General features: G+C 42.3%; 1 protein-coding gene and 2 pseudogenes across 1 annotated transcript; 2 read left to right on the forward strand and 1 right to left on the reverse strand.

The window, feature by feature from the left end:
- The window catches only part of LOC123102229 (vacuolar protein sorting-associated protein 60.2-like), a 63,106-nt pseudogene that overhangs the window by 12,359 nt on the left and 34,963 nt on the right, over window positions 1-15,784 (reverse strand).
- On the forward strand, window positions 4,612-7,910 carry LOC123102782 (F-box/LRR-repeat protein 14-like; annotated as a pseudogene).
- Window positions 11,846-15,762, forward strand: LOC123102773 (probable leucine-rich repeat receptor-like protein kinase At1g35710). The gene is made up of 2 exons (XM_044524202.1): window positions 11,846-14,861; window positions 15,033-15,762. The coding sequence occupies exons 1-2, from the start codon at window positions 11,846-11,848 to the stop codon at window positions 15,389-15,391; spliced, it is 3,375 nt and encodes a 1,124-aa protein (XP_044380137.1). The 3' UTR covers window positions 15,392-15,762.

The following is a 15,784-nucleotide window of genomic DNA, read 5'->3' on the forward strand; positions in this document are numbered from 1 at the left end:
TGGATAATTCTATTACCCGCTACCGCCCCCATGAAAACCACTTTCAATTGTCATCGTGCTCTGAAGGCACCAATTAGTCTAATGCCACTGGCTCCGAAGGCAACATTCATATGTAGGAGAAATTGTATATAGCTATACATGTGTGTCTGTGTGAATTAATTAATATGGTAGTTTAATTTGTGAGACATTGATGTGATATATATATGCATGATTGGTTCTACTAGAAATTATATATATATATATATATATATATATATATATATATATATATATATATATAACGTGTACAATGTGTAGTATCGTAAAATACCAGCAAACGAAAAAGAATTAAAATGGAAATACAAAATTAAATGAAAAAGAAATCATAAAACTAAAAACCCCCCAAACCTTATAGTACCGGTTGGTCCAACCGGTACTAAAGGGCTCCAGGGCCCCGGAGCTGGCTCGTGCCACGTGGTTGCCCTTTAGCACCGGTTCGTGCTGAACCGATACTAAAGGGGGAGGGGGGGCTTTAGTGACCACAAATTAGTGCCGGTTATGTAACCGGCACTATAGAGCCTTACGAACCGGTGCTAATGCCTGGTTCTGCACTAGTGCACTATAGCGAACATGAACCAGATATTGTAGCGATTCAGACCACACCAATGTAGTGAACCGGAATGAGTTACTACAACGAACATTTATAAAAATTTGAGGAACATATTTTTAAAAGTGTGAACATTTTTGAATTTGTGAACAAGTGTTCAAACATGGGAAACATTTTTTGAAACTCAAAATAATTTTTGAAAGCACAAACATTCTTTCAATGTGTAAACAAGTTTTTTTAGTGTAAACCAATTTGTTGAAGTGGTGAACATTTATGAAATGCCGAACAATTTTTGAAACCGTGATTTTTTTATTTTTGAAAAAATATTGAAAAATGGAAAATGTTATGAAATTCCAAACAAAAATTTAAAGCATGGTTTTTTAAATCCCTTATATATATATATATATATATATATATATATATATATATATATATATATATATATATATATATATATATATATACTAGCAAAAGAGCCCGTGCGTTGCAACGGGAGAAAAAAAAGCCAAAATTAGTGACGTTGCAATAATTTATATACCAGAAAAGGTGTAATCAAAAGGATAATTTATAAATTACTATTGATCTCACAAAAAAGAATAATTTATAAGTTGGATGTGAAACATATTTTTTAAGTTCGCCGTGTGTGCCATAACCCCCTGGCGTGCGGGGCTAAACAAGACGCGAGCAAGATGCACTATTGTCGCACTCTCTCCACTCTTCATTCCCCCTTTCTCCTCCCTATCTCACCAACGACATCGATGACAAGCAGATTTGAGGTATAAGTTGATGGTCAGCAAGTACCGGCAGTGGCGGAGCCAGGAGAAACTTAATCGGGGGGCCAACTGATGTTAAATCATGTCGGGGAACACAATATTAGCAACAGGTAATTAGTCATGTAATGGAAAAATCTGCATGTTGGCCTCGGCTGGGGCCCCTGCTCGCACCCCTGCCTCCGCCACAAAGTACTCGTGAGCCCCAAATATCTTCTCCCTTAAAAAGTAGTATTTCTTTCCAATTTTTCACTCACTTTTAATTAGTCTATTTGATAATGTATTTGTAAGGTGTGGTAGGCATGAATAGTAAACTATGATAGTAACAACAAACAACAACAACAAGTAGTTATAATTGGTGCTCATCCGGAAAACGATGCTAGCACGCATAGCATCCATCCATGGTTTTGTAGGTTTTGTTTATCATTTTGAAATATTACCACCCTTGAATGAAATGAGCAAATTTTGGAACTTTTTCCAAAGATCTCAGGCGAAATGAACAATCCAAAATTTGAATTTTTGGACAAAAATGGGATGAAATATGAACGAAAAACTATCAAAATTGTACAAATATTTTGTCTTGCAGCAATGGAATAAAGCAGAATCAAACTGAATAACACTATCCCTTTATTGATATACACCCACGAATAGCTCACAGCAATACAATTAGCAGAAATACCACATTACTTACTATTCATCTTGGTGTGATTAGTACTACATCCTAGGTCCCGTTTTAGCAAGATGTGGCTGGAATTGTTCCTTGGTGATGTCGCTCGGATGACCACGTCTGCATCTAGCAGCTTCTAGTCCACAGTTGATTAAAAAAAGCAAGAGGCACCACCAAATCCCCACCGATGTCACCACCCACTGCGTGCCCCTTCTTATCCACAACACGTCGCCATTCCTCATCACCCAAGCGCCGCTCCGCCTCCATCTTCCTCCTGCTGCCTGACCACCCATCGTTGCTCCTCCTCCTCTTCTCCTCTTCTCCATCCGCCTCACACCCAAGTGTTGCTTTCCTGTTCTTGGCCGCGGTGGCTGGCCTGAGCCACATCCCAGCTGACAGCGTCGGCGTGCTTTCTGGCTACGGCTGGGGCGTTGGTGGCCTGCTCATCGGCGCACTCGGGCCGGGGCGGAGCCCCCTTCCTTGCAGTGGTGATGGAGCCCCTCCTCCCGGAGGGTGGCTGGGGGCAACCGAGGTTGCGGGGCAGGTGTGCAGTGGCTCGGTTGCGCCAGATCTGGCGGCTGGCCAGCACGCGCGGGGGGCGGTCTGGTGGTGGTGTTCGTCTGCCGGTGGCCACGGATGTGGGAGTGCCGAAGCTGCCTCCGGTGAAAGCCCCTGGGCCCCGGTTTTCTCTTCCATGAGCTGGTCTCTGTATCAGCAATGGGCATCAATTTTCTCTGTATCTTTAGTTCGGCTCTCTCTCCTTCTTTAGGATTATTAGCTCAAATGGCAATTAAGACATTTCTTTCTATTAGGCTCGGTGCTTTTCTTTGGATTCATGTGCATCTCCTCTTTGCTCATTTTCAATTGGTGACGCATATAGTAGATGCGGCAGGCAGCTTTCTTGATTTTTCTCTAGGGTAAACATGAACATCTCATCCGCTTTTTGTTGGCTTGTTGATCTTGTAATGCATGAAATAAGTTGGTTGGATTTTATGTAATAGAGCAGGTAGGACTATTAATTGGAATCTGAAATTTTAGCACAGGCACAAGACTTGGTTCCTAAGGCAGGAAGAGGAGGAGCTCGGGCGCGCTGGTGAGAGGAGCCGAAGTGGAACGGTGGTGCCGGGTGATGCGGTCGCCGGCGTCGGCCGGCAGCGGATTGAGCATCACGTGGGCCGCGAGCTTCTTTGTAAACCACAGGGGCTTCTTTGTAAAAAAGCGTGACGGACGACAGAAATCCAACCATCCGGAGCTGTCGCCGCCGCGAAGAGCGCCGCCCCACCGCGCCGGAAAGGAAGCATGTGGATAAGATAGAACAAAGGGTCGCGGACCGAATTCTTACAAACATAGGGTTCTTTTTTGTAAAAATGAATCGTTATCTCAGATCCACTTAAACAGGGACTGCGGGTTGAATTCTCACAAGCAGAGGGGCTTTTTTGGAAAAGTGCCGACGACGGACGGGCAGAAGCACTCCGTGCTTTATTAGTAGGGAAAGATATATATTCTTGCTTTTAGATTTTTTTTTCCTTGTTTTTCATGAACGAAAAAGGTATAGAAGGCCAAAAATAGTACTCGTTGGCCCACATACATTCCTAGATGGCCCATGTGAGTGAGGCCCACATCTTGCTCGGCTCCGCTGGAAATTAAAGAGAGGAATTAGAAATGTGATGCGAGCGAGACTAGCTCTAGGGTTTACTACACTCTCTTCCCCTTCTAATTGAATCAAAGAAGCAGCAGCACTCACCCCTCCTTCGCCGAGGTCGAGCGGCGGCGGATACGGTCCATTAATTCCCTATCGCAGCTATTATGGATGAGGTCGAGCAGTGGCGGTTAACAGCTGACGCCATTGGTGACACCTTATCATTGGCGTCATACTAGCGGCGTCGCCCTGCAACGCCACTAACTGTGTTTCACGAAAGCCGCTAGTAGGCATTTGTGCGCTAATGAAATCAAATCCTTAACTGTTTTATAACACCTATTTTCCTCCTCTATGCGATACATGGGTCATTTCAGCAACACACGAGTTGTGGCGGAGTAACGATGGCCGTCTTATTTTTTGTCCTTATTCTTTTATTATTTTTATTTCTATATTCCTATTCTCTATTACTCACCTTAACATTTGTTTTCATCCTTCATATATTCTTATGGATGTACATGAACATTTATTTTTACATACAAGAACATTTATGAAAATATATGTGTCCACTTTTTTCATAAACACAAACATTTATTTTATTTTGCAACATGTGAAGATTTTGGGTCACACATGAACATTTCTTTTCGCATGCAGGAACATTTAAGAAAGACATTTTAATAATTACATGATAATTTCTTTTCGTGGACATGGACATATTTTACAACGCCTTAATTTTTTAGTTATTTATTTAAACGATTCTATGAACATTTTACATATTTTTCTATGTTTTTATTTCCTTCAGATTTTTTCTGTGTTTTTTCCAAAACAGAATGGTCTGGAAGGCCGAAAATAGTGCGCGTCGGCCCGCAGCCATTCCGGGTGTTCCTGGGAAGCCCATGTGAGGAAAAAAAGCTCGCAATGCAAAGAATGTTTCTGGGAAGCCCATGTGAGCGGGTGGTCCTCCGCTCACGAGACTGGCTAGGGTTTACAGTACACTCTCCTCTCCTCCGAATCGAATCAAAGAAGCGGCGGCGCTCTCCTCTCCTCCGCCTCGCCGGCGTCAAGCGGCGGCGATGTCCTCCTCTCCCGGTCGGTCGTTTCCCCTGTCAAGGAAGGTACCGCCGTTTTTCGATTCGCTTCTCCTCTCGTGAGTGACCCCTCTCGAGTCTTGACATGTACATGGCCGCCGTTTCTCGATTCACCTTCTTGTTCTTGACAGGGGAAACCAAACCGGCAGTAGGAGTATATATCATCCCCGTCATAAACAAACTTAGTTAATGTTGTAAAGCCATTCTCCTAGGTACAGTAGTAAGTAAGCTTTTTGCCTAGGGTTGCAGCAAATACTACTGTAGTATGTCTAGTTGAACAGATATTAGATTGGCCCTGTGAACTCAACTCATCGTCTGTGCCTCGCAAAATGATTGATTTCCCTACTTTCTTTCTTTCTTGCCCAACCAAGACCTAGAACTACACTACTAATTAATTGGCATATATGCTCTGCTTTTCATGTTACTGTTAATTAGGTGCCTCCAAATAAGTTGGTTCAGATTCAGCATGTTTCTTTGTATTCTCTTGGTTAGTTCATTATTCAGGCTCTGCTTGCTAACTAATTATGGTGGTATTTTAGTTTTATGATGTGGCCTGTAGCATCATTTTTTTTTCTTTCTAACAATCCAGACACGGGTAAGGTGCTATCTATCTACTTTAATAAATCTCCCTGCGTGCCTGGTTGGACCTAAAGTTCGTAATGTTGTAAATTCATTCTCCTAGGTACTACTTAGAAAGTAAGCTTTTTGCAGCTGATCGAGTACTTGCCTAGGGTTGCAGCAAATACCAGTATTTCTAGTTCAACATATATTCGATTGGCGTCATCTATTAATAATAACCGCTCCCTGTGAACTCATCAGCCGTGACAAAATGATGTCTCTGCTCTCTTTCTTGCCCAGGCAAGAGCTACAAGTACTAATTCCAATTTGCTTGCCCTGGTTTTCATGTTACTAATTAGGTGCCTCCAAATAATTTGGTTCAGATTCATCACGTGGGTCTTCTTGCAGAATTGCTTGCGTCAAATCTAGCTTGTTGCTTTATATTCCCTTAGTTATTAGTTCATTACTCAGCCTCTGCTACTTGATGGTCGTAGCTAGTTTAATTTAATGATGTGGCCTGCTTGTAGCGTCACCTTTTCTTTCTACCAATCTGGACACAGATAATGTGCTAGCTATGTTAACAAATCTCCATGCTTGTGAAGAACAAACAAGTTTTGGACGGATACACAAAATGCTCAAACTTCGTCAGTAATATATTCTTCATAATGAGTGTCTGTCACCATTCTGATCTCCATCTATCTTCACATGCATTATTCTGATGTATTGTAAGTTTTAGTCCAGCTCTTTCCGTTGTTTTCTGAACCTTGAAATGTATTGCCTGATTGGTACAGCTAAATTGTTCAATGGAGGACCTACCGGAGGCTTTGCTGACAGAGATTCTCAACAGGATCACCAGGACAAGTGATCTCAATTATCTTTCCCTTGTGTCAAAGCAGCTCTACAAGATAGAGGGGAGTCAAAGGGGTGCTATCCGTGTTGGTTCCGGTCTTTGCACTGCTACAAAAGCACCGACATCATTGTGCGCCCGGTTCCCAAATCTGTGGAAAGTGGATATCGATTACTCCGGTTGGGTACCTGGACATGGAAAGCAGTTGGACAACAAAGGCCTTCTTGTGTTTTCATCTCACTGTCCCTCGATGATTGACCTCACCTTAAGCTTCTGCTCATGCATCGATGACTCTGGGCTTGCTTGTTTAGCGAATTGCAAGAAATTGGTGTCTCTCAGGCTGAAATCCACACCAAAAATAACTTCGATTGGGCTTTTCTCGGTTGCAGTTGGTTGCACAAGTCTATCTGCTCTCCACCTTATTGGTTGCGAGAAAATTGACAGTGTAGAGTGGCTGGAATACCTTGGTAGGGATGGGTCGCTGGAAGAGCTGGTAGTGAAGAATTGCAAAGGTATCAATCATCATGACTTTCTAAAGTTTGGTTCAGGATGGATGAAGCTCCAGAAGTTTGAGTTTGAGAGCAAAAGAGGGAGATATGGCCTTCTTGATCCAGGTGATGTTGTCTATGACTCCTTGTATGATGCTCAAAGCATGGATATGTATGATTTCTGCTGCGAAAGTTTGAAGGATTTAAGGTTGGCGCATATTAAAACTTGGCCAGAAGCAGGACTTCGAGTTCTCCTAGGGAAGTGTAAAGCATTGGAGAAGCTTTGCCTTCAGTATGTTCATGCCCTAAATGATAATGACATTATTGCATTATCTCGGAGCTGCAGCAACCTTAAAAGAATCTCACTTTGGCTCAACCTGCAGCGCTACTCTAGTGATGTTAGCTATTGTGAGACCAGGACGTCATTTACTGATAACAGCCTTTACGCTCTAGCCCTCAACTGTCGCATGCTTCAGATGATAGACCTCAGCTTTACAGAATGTGATGCCGACTGGCCATCAGAAATAGGATTCACACAAGAGGGTTTTCTGGTGCTCATTAAGTCCTGCCCAATTCGTGTTCTTGTGCTCAACAACGGCAACTTCTGTGATGACGAGGGGATGAAGGCCCTCTCATCCTCGCCTCATCTGGAGACACTCGAGCTTATATTGTGTCGTGCGGTAACTGATGTTGGGATGCGCTTCATTGCGCACACCCCATGCTTGAGTAATCTCACACTTCGGATGTGTCCTAACGTCACTGATGTGGGAGTGGCTGAACTGGAACATGCACAGATGTTAAGAGTCTTTGGTCATCGAGTCTTGTGGTGAGGTCTCTCTGCAAGCTGCGCAGTGTGTTGCCAAGTCAGTTCAGTACTCCAGCGAGTGTTCAAATGCCCTTATGAAGAAAATTGGTCTTGGCAGCTATTGATGAAGTGGTCTCCAAAAAATTTAGTATTGATTTGCTGCTGAAGCCATTAAGTTGTTTCCTGTGCATCATTGCCTTCTACCTTTACTGTATGATTTTTCTGTATGACAGTCTAATGATGATCTTTGGACGGCATCTGGTGGATGAAAGCTTAATAGTAGGCACCACTTGTGTATTACTATCAACTGTACGTAATTCTGGTTACTTTATTTCTACTCTCTGTAGCCGTTTCGTGACCGGCATAAGTAGGCCCCAAGATTTCCTGTATTTGCTGTGGAGGCACTATATGACCGTTTGGTGTTATTTGTCTTATTTAAGCAAATGTCCTGGACCCCTTGTTTTATTGTGCAAATGCCTTCTATGTTCGCGTGGCACTATGCGATTCATTGTAGTAATAATATTATGTCCAAGTTTCGCTGGACATATACAAAGGCGACATGCTTGTTTTGTTGACATCGACTTAATTGGAAGATGCCTTTGATTGCTTCTCAAAAGAATGGTGTTATTTACTAGTAGCATAATTGTGGATGTTTAGATTCCAGAATGACCTGAAGTTGTGGAATAACTGAAGCTACAGGTATTGCTTTTCAACTGAACCTGAAGACCTATAACATAGTTGTGTGCTAATTACAGGTATGTAGTCACTCACAGCATGTCTTTGCTCTGGACGTCCAGCACTAAATAACATTGTGTTCTTACCTTTTTGAGGGGGTTTACCTATCAATAGAATATGAGCTGGTGAAGTGTATGAAAGTAGCAGAAATTAGGACACCATTTGAGCGATGAGATATCGAGATTCATGTGTTTGCTTGGTTCATCAGTCTAGTACAAAGATCCTGAAATTGTAAATCTTTTATTTAGTAACAAGACAGCTCGTTGCATCAGTTCAGCTCGTGGGGACAACATTTGCCTTGTATTTGTAGAACATCAAGATGCCAACTTTGCTGGCTATGTACTTTGTGTTGTACTACTTGGTAAGTACTTGAGCTAAAATGAAATATGCGCCTTTCCCTTGTTAAAAAAGGGAGAGTAATTTATTTATTTTTACATTATGAGATCATCCACGCCCTGATTGTGGAATATTTACTAGTACAAAACAAACACTGGCAAAGAGAGGAAGCAAGAAGTTAATGAGCTACAGGAAGCGACGCACAAAGCGCTTTATGTTCGGGGTTTTTCGTAGCGACGCACAAAGCGCCGCCATGGCAATCCGGCAGACATACAGGAAGTGCTAGTAGTATACTTTTACTGATTCATTCAATCCACCTGAGGTTGCAACTTTTCTTCAGCTGTTTGTGTAGACAAGATGTTGCTTGCTTCTAGATGCCTTGAATTCACAAGATGCAGCCAACCACACAAATTCCACAATGGCTAGATTTATTGAATTAAAGAAAAATTACATTGTTCACTAGTTGGCCAAGTAAAAACTCTGGAGGTTCATTAGTCCAACTATCGTCACACTTATTACAAAAACTGAATTTCGCTAGCTCATGAGCTACAGAGTTTGTATCGCTGTCTAGGAAAATTTTCACAGGAGAAAATTAATCTGTCATTTTTTCTACGGGAGAAGATAGAGGATAGATGGCGACACTGAAGAAGAAAATTTTGGCGTGTCGGATGTTACACGGCAACCAACACATACACGGGCTGGTAGACGTACAGAAAGCGCCGGTAACCCACTTGAGTTCGTATTTTTCTTCAGTTTGTGTGGTAAAAAAAAGATGTTGCTTGGCTGCACAGGCTTTGAGTTCCAGAAGTTGCACCCATGGCCTCATATTCCCTCGGACACAGGACTTCCAACAAGAATTACGGTCTAGGATTTGTATTAAACAGAATTCAACACTGCGACCTTTATTTCTACCACAACCGGTGGATAAAATTCAAGCACGGAATTTTCCCGCAATTTGTAGTTGCGTTGCGCCACCAGTCATGAGTCCTTGATCTAAATATTTGGTCTATGTACCAGCTGAAAAGCGAAAAGAGAGACATTTTTTAGGATAGCTTATATATACTGAAGCAGTTTGACATGATCAAATAAACAAGGAAATGCTACCAAAAAAATCACAGGGGACACCATCAAAGAAAAACTCTGCTGCAATGTTAACTCAAGTCCATTCAGTGCATGAGTTGTTGACAGAGGAGAATTGTGAAATATAGGAGCAGGCGTACGACGTGGGTATTGCTTTCTAGGAATAAGTCCTGTATCCTTTTTCCGGAGCGAGGACAGAAAATAGAGGAAGAGATGGCGACACTGAAGAAGGAAAACAGGCGACCAGCAGCAGCTTTGAATTCCACAAGCTGCAGCCAAACACATGACTTCCCACAAGACTTGCGGTCCAGTATTTGTCTTAACCTCAATTGAACATAGAAACCATCAATAGAATTCCAGCACGGAATTTTCCAGAATTTATTGTTGTGTTGCGCAAAAAGGTTTGCACGTTCCCTCCTGTCCTATGTGGTTTCTTTTACTAGTAAGATCAAGCTAAGATAATGCACTGGTATAGTGCTATAAGTATGGAAGCACTAGTAGGATTAATAATTTTCAAACTTTTAGTTATTCATAAATTACAAAGGGCGTGCCTGTGCTAAACAAACGAGTTCCAACAAGACACATAAACCTTTTATCCTTAACATCGACACAATTTCCAGCATGGATTTTTTCCACACTTTTATATTTTGTTCTACTACTATGTAGCGTCTGAAAACCGAAAAGGGGAACAATAGAACTGCAGAGAATAGCTTAAGACAAAACGTAATTTCCACCTCGCTTGCTTTCCCGTGATGACTGATGACTTGTTTCAGCTAGGTTAGGTAGGTGCCTGCCAACTTCTCTCTTCAGGAAATTTAGCAGCAAACATACAAGTCTGAACAATCGTCGAGTTCAGAGGACAGCTCCCTTTATCCCTTTCTAATAGAGAAGGAGATAAGAGAAGTGGATTTATACCATTTCTGATTCTGAGTTCAGAATTCAGAAACCATTTCTAACAAGTTCAGAGTTCAGAAACCATTTCTAACAAATTCAGAGTTCAGAGAACAACTTCCAACATAACTACACATGACAACCATGTACATGCTGATAAGAGAAGCGGATACCCATTCAACCCCGAAGATCCATCATAATTCAGCTCAGCTAGTGAGGATGTACAACCACCGTGCGGCGAGCAGCCCCCATTATCACTCACCATTATTCCAAAACAATATTATTCTAGCTTGATCAGTTCCTTCTCAGATTTTCGACGGAATATCAGAGATTGACAAGTGAATTTAATTTGCACTCATTTGATTACTCATATACTCCCTTTGTTCCTAAATATTTGTCTTTTTAGAGATTTCAAATGGACTACCACATACGGATGCATATAGACATATTTTAGAGTGTAGGTTCACTCATTTTGCTCCGTATGTAGTCACTTGTTGAAATCTCTAGAAAGACAGATATTTAGGAACGGAGGGAGTATTAAAAAGGGCATACCTGGGAATATTGGCATGTTAGATGTTACAAGCAATCAACAACATACGTGGGCGGAGAGGCATCGACCAAGTTGAGCTTGAATTTTTTCTTCAGCTTCTGTGGTGAAGATTCTGCTTGCTGTACAGGCTATGAATTCCACATGACTTGTATGGTTGTACAGTGCCACTTCCTCATTTTCCTCGGACACATCACTTCCAACAAGACTTGGAGTCCAGCATTTGTCTTAACCGCAATTTGACACTGAAACCTTATTTTTACCACCAGGCAACAGCACGGAATTTCCCCACACTTTGTCCTTACACTGCGCCACCGGCCACGAGTCCTTGAGCTAAATATTTTGTTCTATGTACTGAAAACTGAAAAGAGAAACATGTAGAGGATAGCTCAAGACAAGCTGCTCCAATTTATTTATGGAATTGCCATAACTGAATCAGTAACAGGTAAGGACAAGTTCGCCGTAGTGCCGAGAACGCAGCTAGCTCCTCCCGTGCAGACATTGTGTCATTCTTCCAGCTGCTTCCTAGGAATAACTACTGTGTCATTCTTCCACACGCACGAGGAAAGAAAAAAGAGGAATAGATGGCGACACTGGAGAAGGAAAAACTGTCTGCCCAGCAGCAGCTGCCAAAGGGAAAGAAGAAAGGACACACTGAAGATTAGTCATCCAGTAGCAGCTTCCACCCAACTGTTGTGTGTTGATTGAGGACATCACAACAACGGAAGGCACGCTAGTTAAATACTCATAAGTAGTGTGCACGGAATCACACCCCCCGACCAAACACAACATGCAAACACTACACAGCAAAATGCCATCTTGCTCAACACCATTGTTGTACCTCTGCCTACTGCTGGTGCCGTGCCTTCTTCTCTTGGAAGAAGCACATGGGACACGTCATGGAGGGATCTCACCGAGGTCTCAACACATGGCCCTCCTCCACTGGAAGGCTACACTTACAAGTCCACTGATGCAGATGATCTCTTGGCATAAAAACACTAGCCCCTGCAACTGGACGGGCATCATGTGCACGGCTGTTCGCCATGGCCGCCGCATGCCCTGGGTGGTGACCAACATCTCCCTGCCGGATGCAGGCATCCGTGGCCAGCTCGGTGAGCTCAACTTCTCAGCTCTTCCATTCCTCACATCTATTGATCTTCATAACAACAGTCTCCATGGTGCACTGCCCGCTAGTATCTGCTCCCTGTCAGCACTTTCGATACTTGACCTTACCTACAACCAGCTCACAGGAAAAATTCCCTATGAGATTGGTAACCTGCAAAGTCTCGGCTATCTTGGTCTCTCATTTAATAGACTCACAGGACATATCCCTGTGTCTCTGGGCAACCTAACAATGTTAAATGTACTTGTCATTCACCAAACCATGGTATCAGGTAGCATTCCTGAGGAGATTGGAAGGCTTGTCAACCTACAAATTCTACAGCTAAGCAACAACACCTTAAGCGGTTTTATACCAAAAACCTTTGGAAATCTGACCCAACTAAATGTTTTGCTCCTGTTTGGTAATCAATTTTCAGGGCCTATACCCCAAGAACTAGGCAAGCTAGTACATTTGCAAGGTCTTTATCTTAATGCAAATGGTTTTTCAGGTCCAATTCCAATCTCCATAACCAATCTCACTAAGATGAACACACTTTTTCTCTTTGAAAATCAAATCACAGGTTCAATACCCCCAGAACTAGGCGACCTCAACATGCTAAACAAACTTCATCTCGATAGAAATCAAATAACAGGTTCAATACCACCAGAACTAGGGAACCTCACTATGCTCGATGAACTTTTTCTCCATACAAATCAAATCACAGGCCCAATACCTTCAGAATTGGGCATCTTGCTGAATCTCCAGAGTTTAGACTTGTCCAGCAATCAAATTTATGGCTCTATTCCTGGCGGCTTAGGAAATATAATCAAGCTAGTATTCCTCTCCCTCTCTGAAAATCGGATAACTGGTTCTATCCCCCAGGAAATTGGAAATCTGATAAACCTCCAGCATTTAATCTTGTATCAAAATAAAATTTCGGGGTCAATACCAAAAACTTTTGGGAAGCTACAAAGCATCCAAGGCATGCTAATCTTTGATAACAAATTATCAGGTTCTCTTCCTCAAGAATTTGGAGATCTCATTAGCCTTGTTGAACTTGGGTTATCCAACAACTTACTTTCAGGACATTTACCCACAAATATATGTTCGGGTGGCAGACTTCGGTATCTTTATGTCTCTTCTAATGAATTCAGTGGCCCCATTCCAAGGAGTTTAAAGACATGTACGAGTTTGGTTCGAATATACCTTGGCAGGAACCAACTCACAGGAGATATATCTCAGGATTTTGGTGTGTATCCACAACTAACAGAGATGATCTTGTCATCGAATAGACTCTCGGGGCAGATCTCACAAAATTTAGGTGCATGTAACCAGCTAATGGTACTGCGTCTCCAACAAAATTTGATCACAGGTTCCATACCTCCTATCATTTCTAAATTGTCCAACCTAGTAGAACTATCACTAGATTCTAATCATCTCAGCGGTGAGATTCCACAAGAAATCTGCACTTCAGCAAACATATATAGACTGAACTTATCATCGAACCAGTTATCTGGATCCATACCCACACAGATAGAAAAGCTAAGCAATCTTGGATACCTTGATATATCTGGGAACAGACTGAGTGGGTTAATACCTGAGGAACTAGGGGCTTGCATGAAACTACAGTCCTTGAAGATCAATAACAACAACTTCAGTGGGAGCTTGCCTGGCGCAATTGGAAATTTAGCAGGCCTGCAGATCATCTTAGATGTGAGCAACAATAACCTCAGTGGTGTATTACCGCAGCAATTGGGGAAGTTGCAGATGCTAGAATTTCTGAATTTATCACATAATCAGTTCAGTGGTAGCATTCCATCCTCCTTTACAAGCATGGTGAGCCTTTCAACACTCGATGTGTCCTACAACGACTTGGAAGGACTGGTCCCAACAGCACGGCTACTCCAAAATGCTTCATCAAGTTGGTTTCTTCCTAATAAAGGTCTGTGTGGTAACCTCTCTGGCCTGCCGCCTTGTTATTCAACCCCAATAGCTGCTCAAAAAAAGGGGAAGATGCTCGGTTTGCTTTTGCCAATTGTTCTTGTGATGGGTTTCATCATTTTTGCTGCAATTGTTGTCATAATAATACTTACTCGTAAGAAGAGAAAACCACAAGAAAGTGTTACCGCTGAAGCAAGGGACCTATTCTCTGTTTGGAATTTCGATGGAAGATTAGCATTTGACGATATTGTAAGGGCAACAGAAGACTTTGATGATAAGTACATCATTGGAACAGGAGGATACGGCAAAGTCTACAAAGCACAACTCCAAGACGGGCAGATGGTTGCTGTGAAGAAGCTTCATCAGACAGAAGAAGAGTTGGATGATGGAAGAAGATTCTGTAGTGAAATGGAAATCTTAACACAGATCCGACAACGAAGCATTGTCAAAATGTATGGATTCTTCTCCCATCCAGCATATAAATTTCTCATCTACGATTACATTCAGCAAGGAAGCCTCCATGGGACATTGGAAAATGAGGAGCTAGCAAAGGAATTAGATTGGCAGAAGAGAATTGTTATTGCAAGTGATGTGGCACAAGCAATATCTTATTTGCACCATGAATGTAGTCCACCTATAATCCATCGAGATATCACGAGCAACAACATCTTACTTGATACAACCTTCAAGGCTTTTGTCTCGGATTTCGGCACAGCAAGGATTCTTAAGCCCGATTCATCAAACTGGAGTGCACTTGCTGGAACATATGGCTACATAGCTCCTGGTATGTACTTGTATAACCTTCCTTCTTACTCCCTTCTTAAACAAATATAAGTGCATTTAGATCACTAAAGTAATGATCTAAACGCTCTTATATTTCTTTACAGAGAGAGTACATCATAGGTATTTATCACTTATCTATTTGTTCCTAATTCTAATGTTTTAATTTGTGCAGAACTCTCGTACACATCTATTGTGACAGAGAAATGTGATGTCTATAGCTTTGGTGTGGTTTTATTAGAGCTAGTGATGGGGAAGCATCCAAGGGATCTATTAGACGGTAGTTTGTCAAGCGGGGAACAAGCTATGCTGGTGAAAGATATTCTAGACCAACGACCGAGAACACCACCAACAACAGAAGAGAATCACTTAGCCCTGCTCATTAAGCTGGCGTTTTCTTGCTTGGAATCTTCTCCACAAGCAAGGCCAACGATGCAGGAGGCATACCAAACACTCATCCAACAACCTTCTCCTAGTTCATGCCCCGTGCCTTTTAGCGCACTTACATTACAGCAAGCAAGGGACGGATGTTGATATACGATTCAACTTCTAGTGAGAATCCAGGGTCTATTGTAGCGGAAACAGATTTAGGTTCTCGTTTTGCCTCAAGTCATGTTGAAGTCTGTAATCCTGTCATGTCATCTCGAAGGTTTTATTTTAGCAGGAAAAAAAAATGGCCCATGCAGCGTGAGCCCTGTTCACGACATGGCAGGATCAATAGTTGCATGCTGTTACGGTCGCCTCATGGAATGGCAAAAGTACCAGCCGTAGCGTGTTAGAACTTGAGGCATGGTCAAGGGACGTGGGATGGCATGTCCGTGAAGCTTGGTCATAGCGCAAGATTAGGGTATCTCTGTTACCTAGTTGATCTAATGAGTTGTTTAAATAAAGAGGAGAACAAAGCAGAAAAGCTGCAACGTTTTACGC

This window comes from Triticum aestivum, chromosome 1B (assembly GCF_018294505.1).
Source record: "Triticum aestivum cultivar Chinese Spring chromosome 1B, IWGSC CS RefSeq v2.1, whole genome shotgun sequence".
NCBI lineage: Eukaryota > Viridiplantae > Streptophyta > Magnoliopsida > Poales > Poaceae > Triticum > Triticum aestivum.

What these genes read in the sequence shown, in the direction of transcription:
- LOC123102773 (XM_044524202.1), top strand. Translation starts at nt 11,846, where the DNA reads ATGCCATCTTGCTCAACACCATTGTTGTACCTCTGCCTACTGCTGGTG. An exon ending in ATATGGCTACATAGCTCCTG is followed by an intron (nt 14,862 to 15,032) that starts GTATGTACTTGT and finishes TAATTTGTGCAG; the next exon opens with AACTCTCGTACACATCTATT.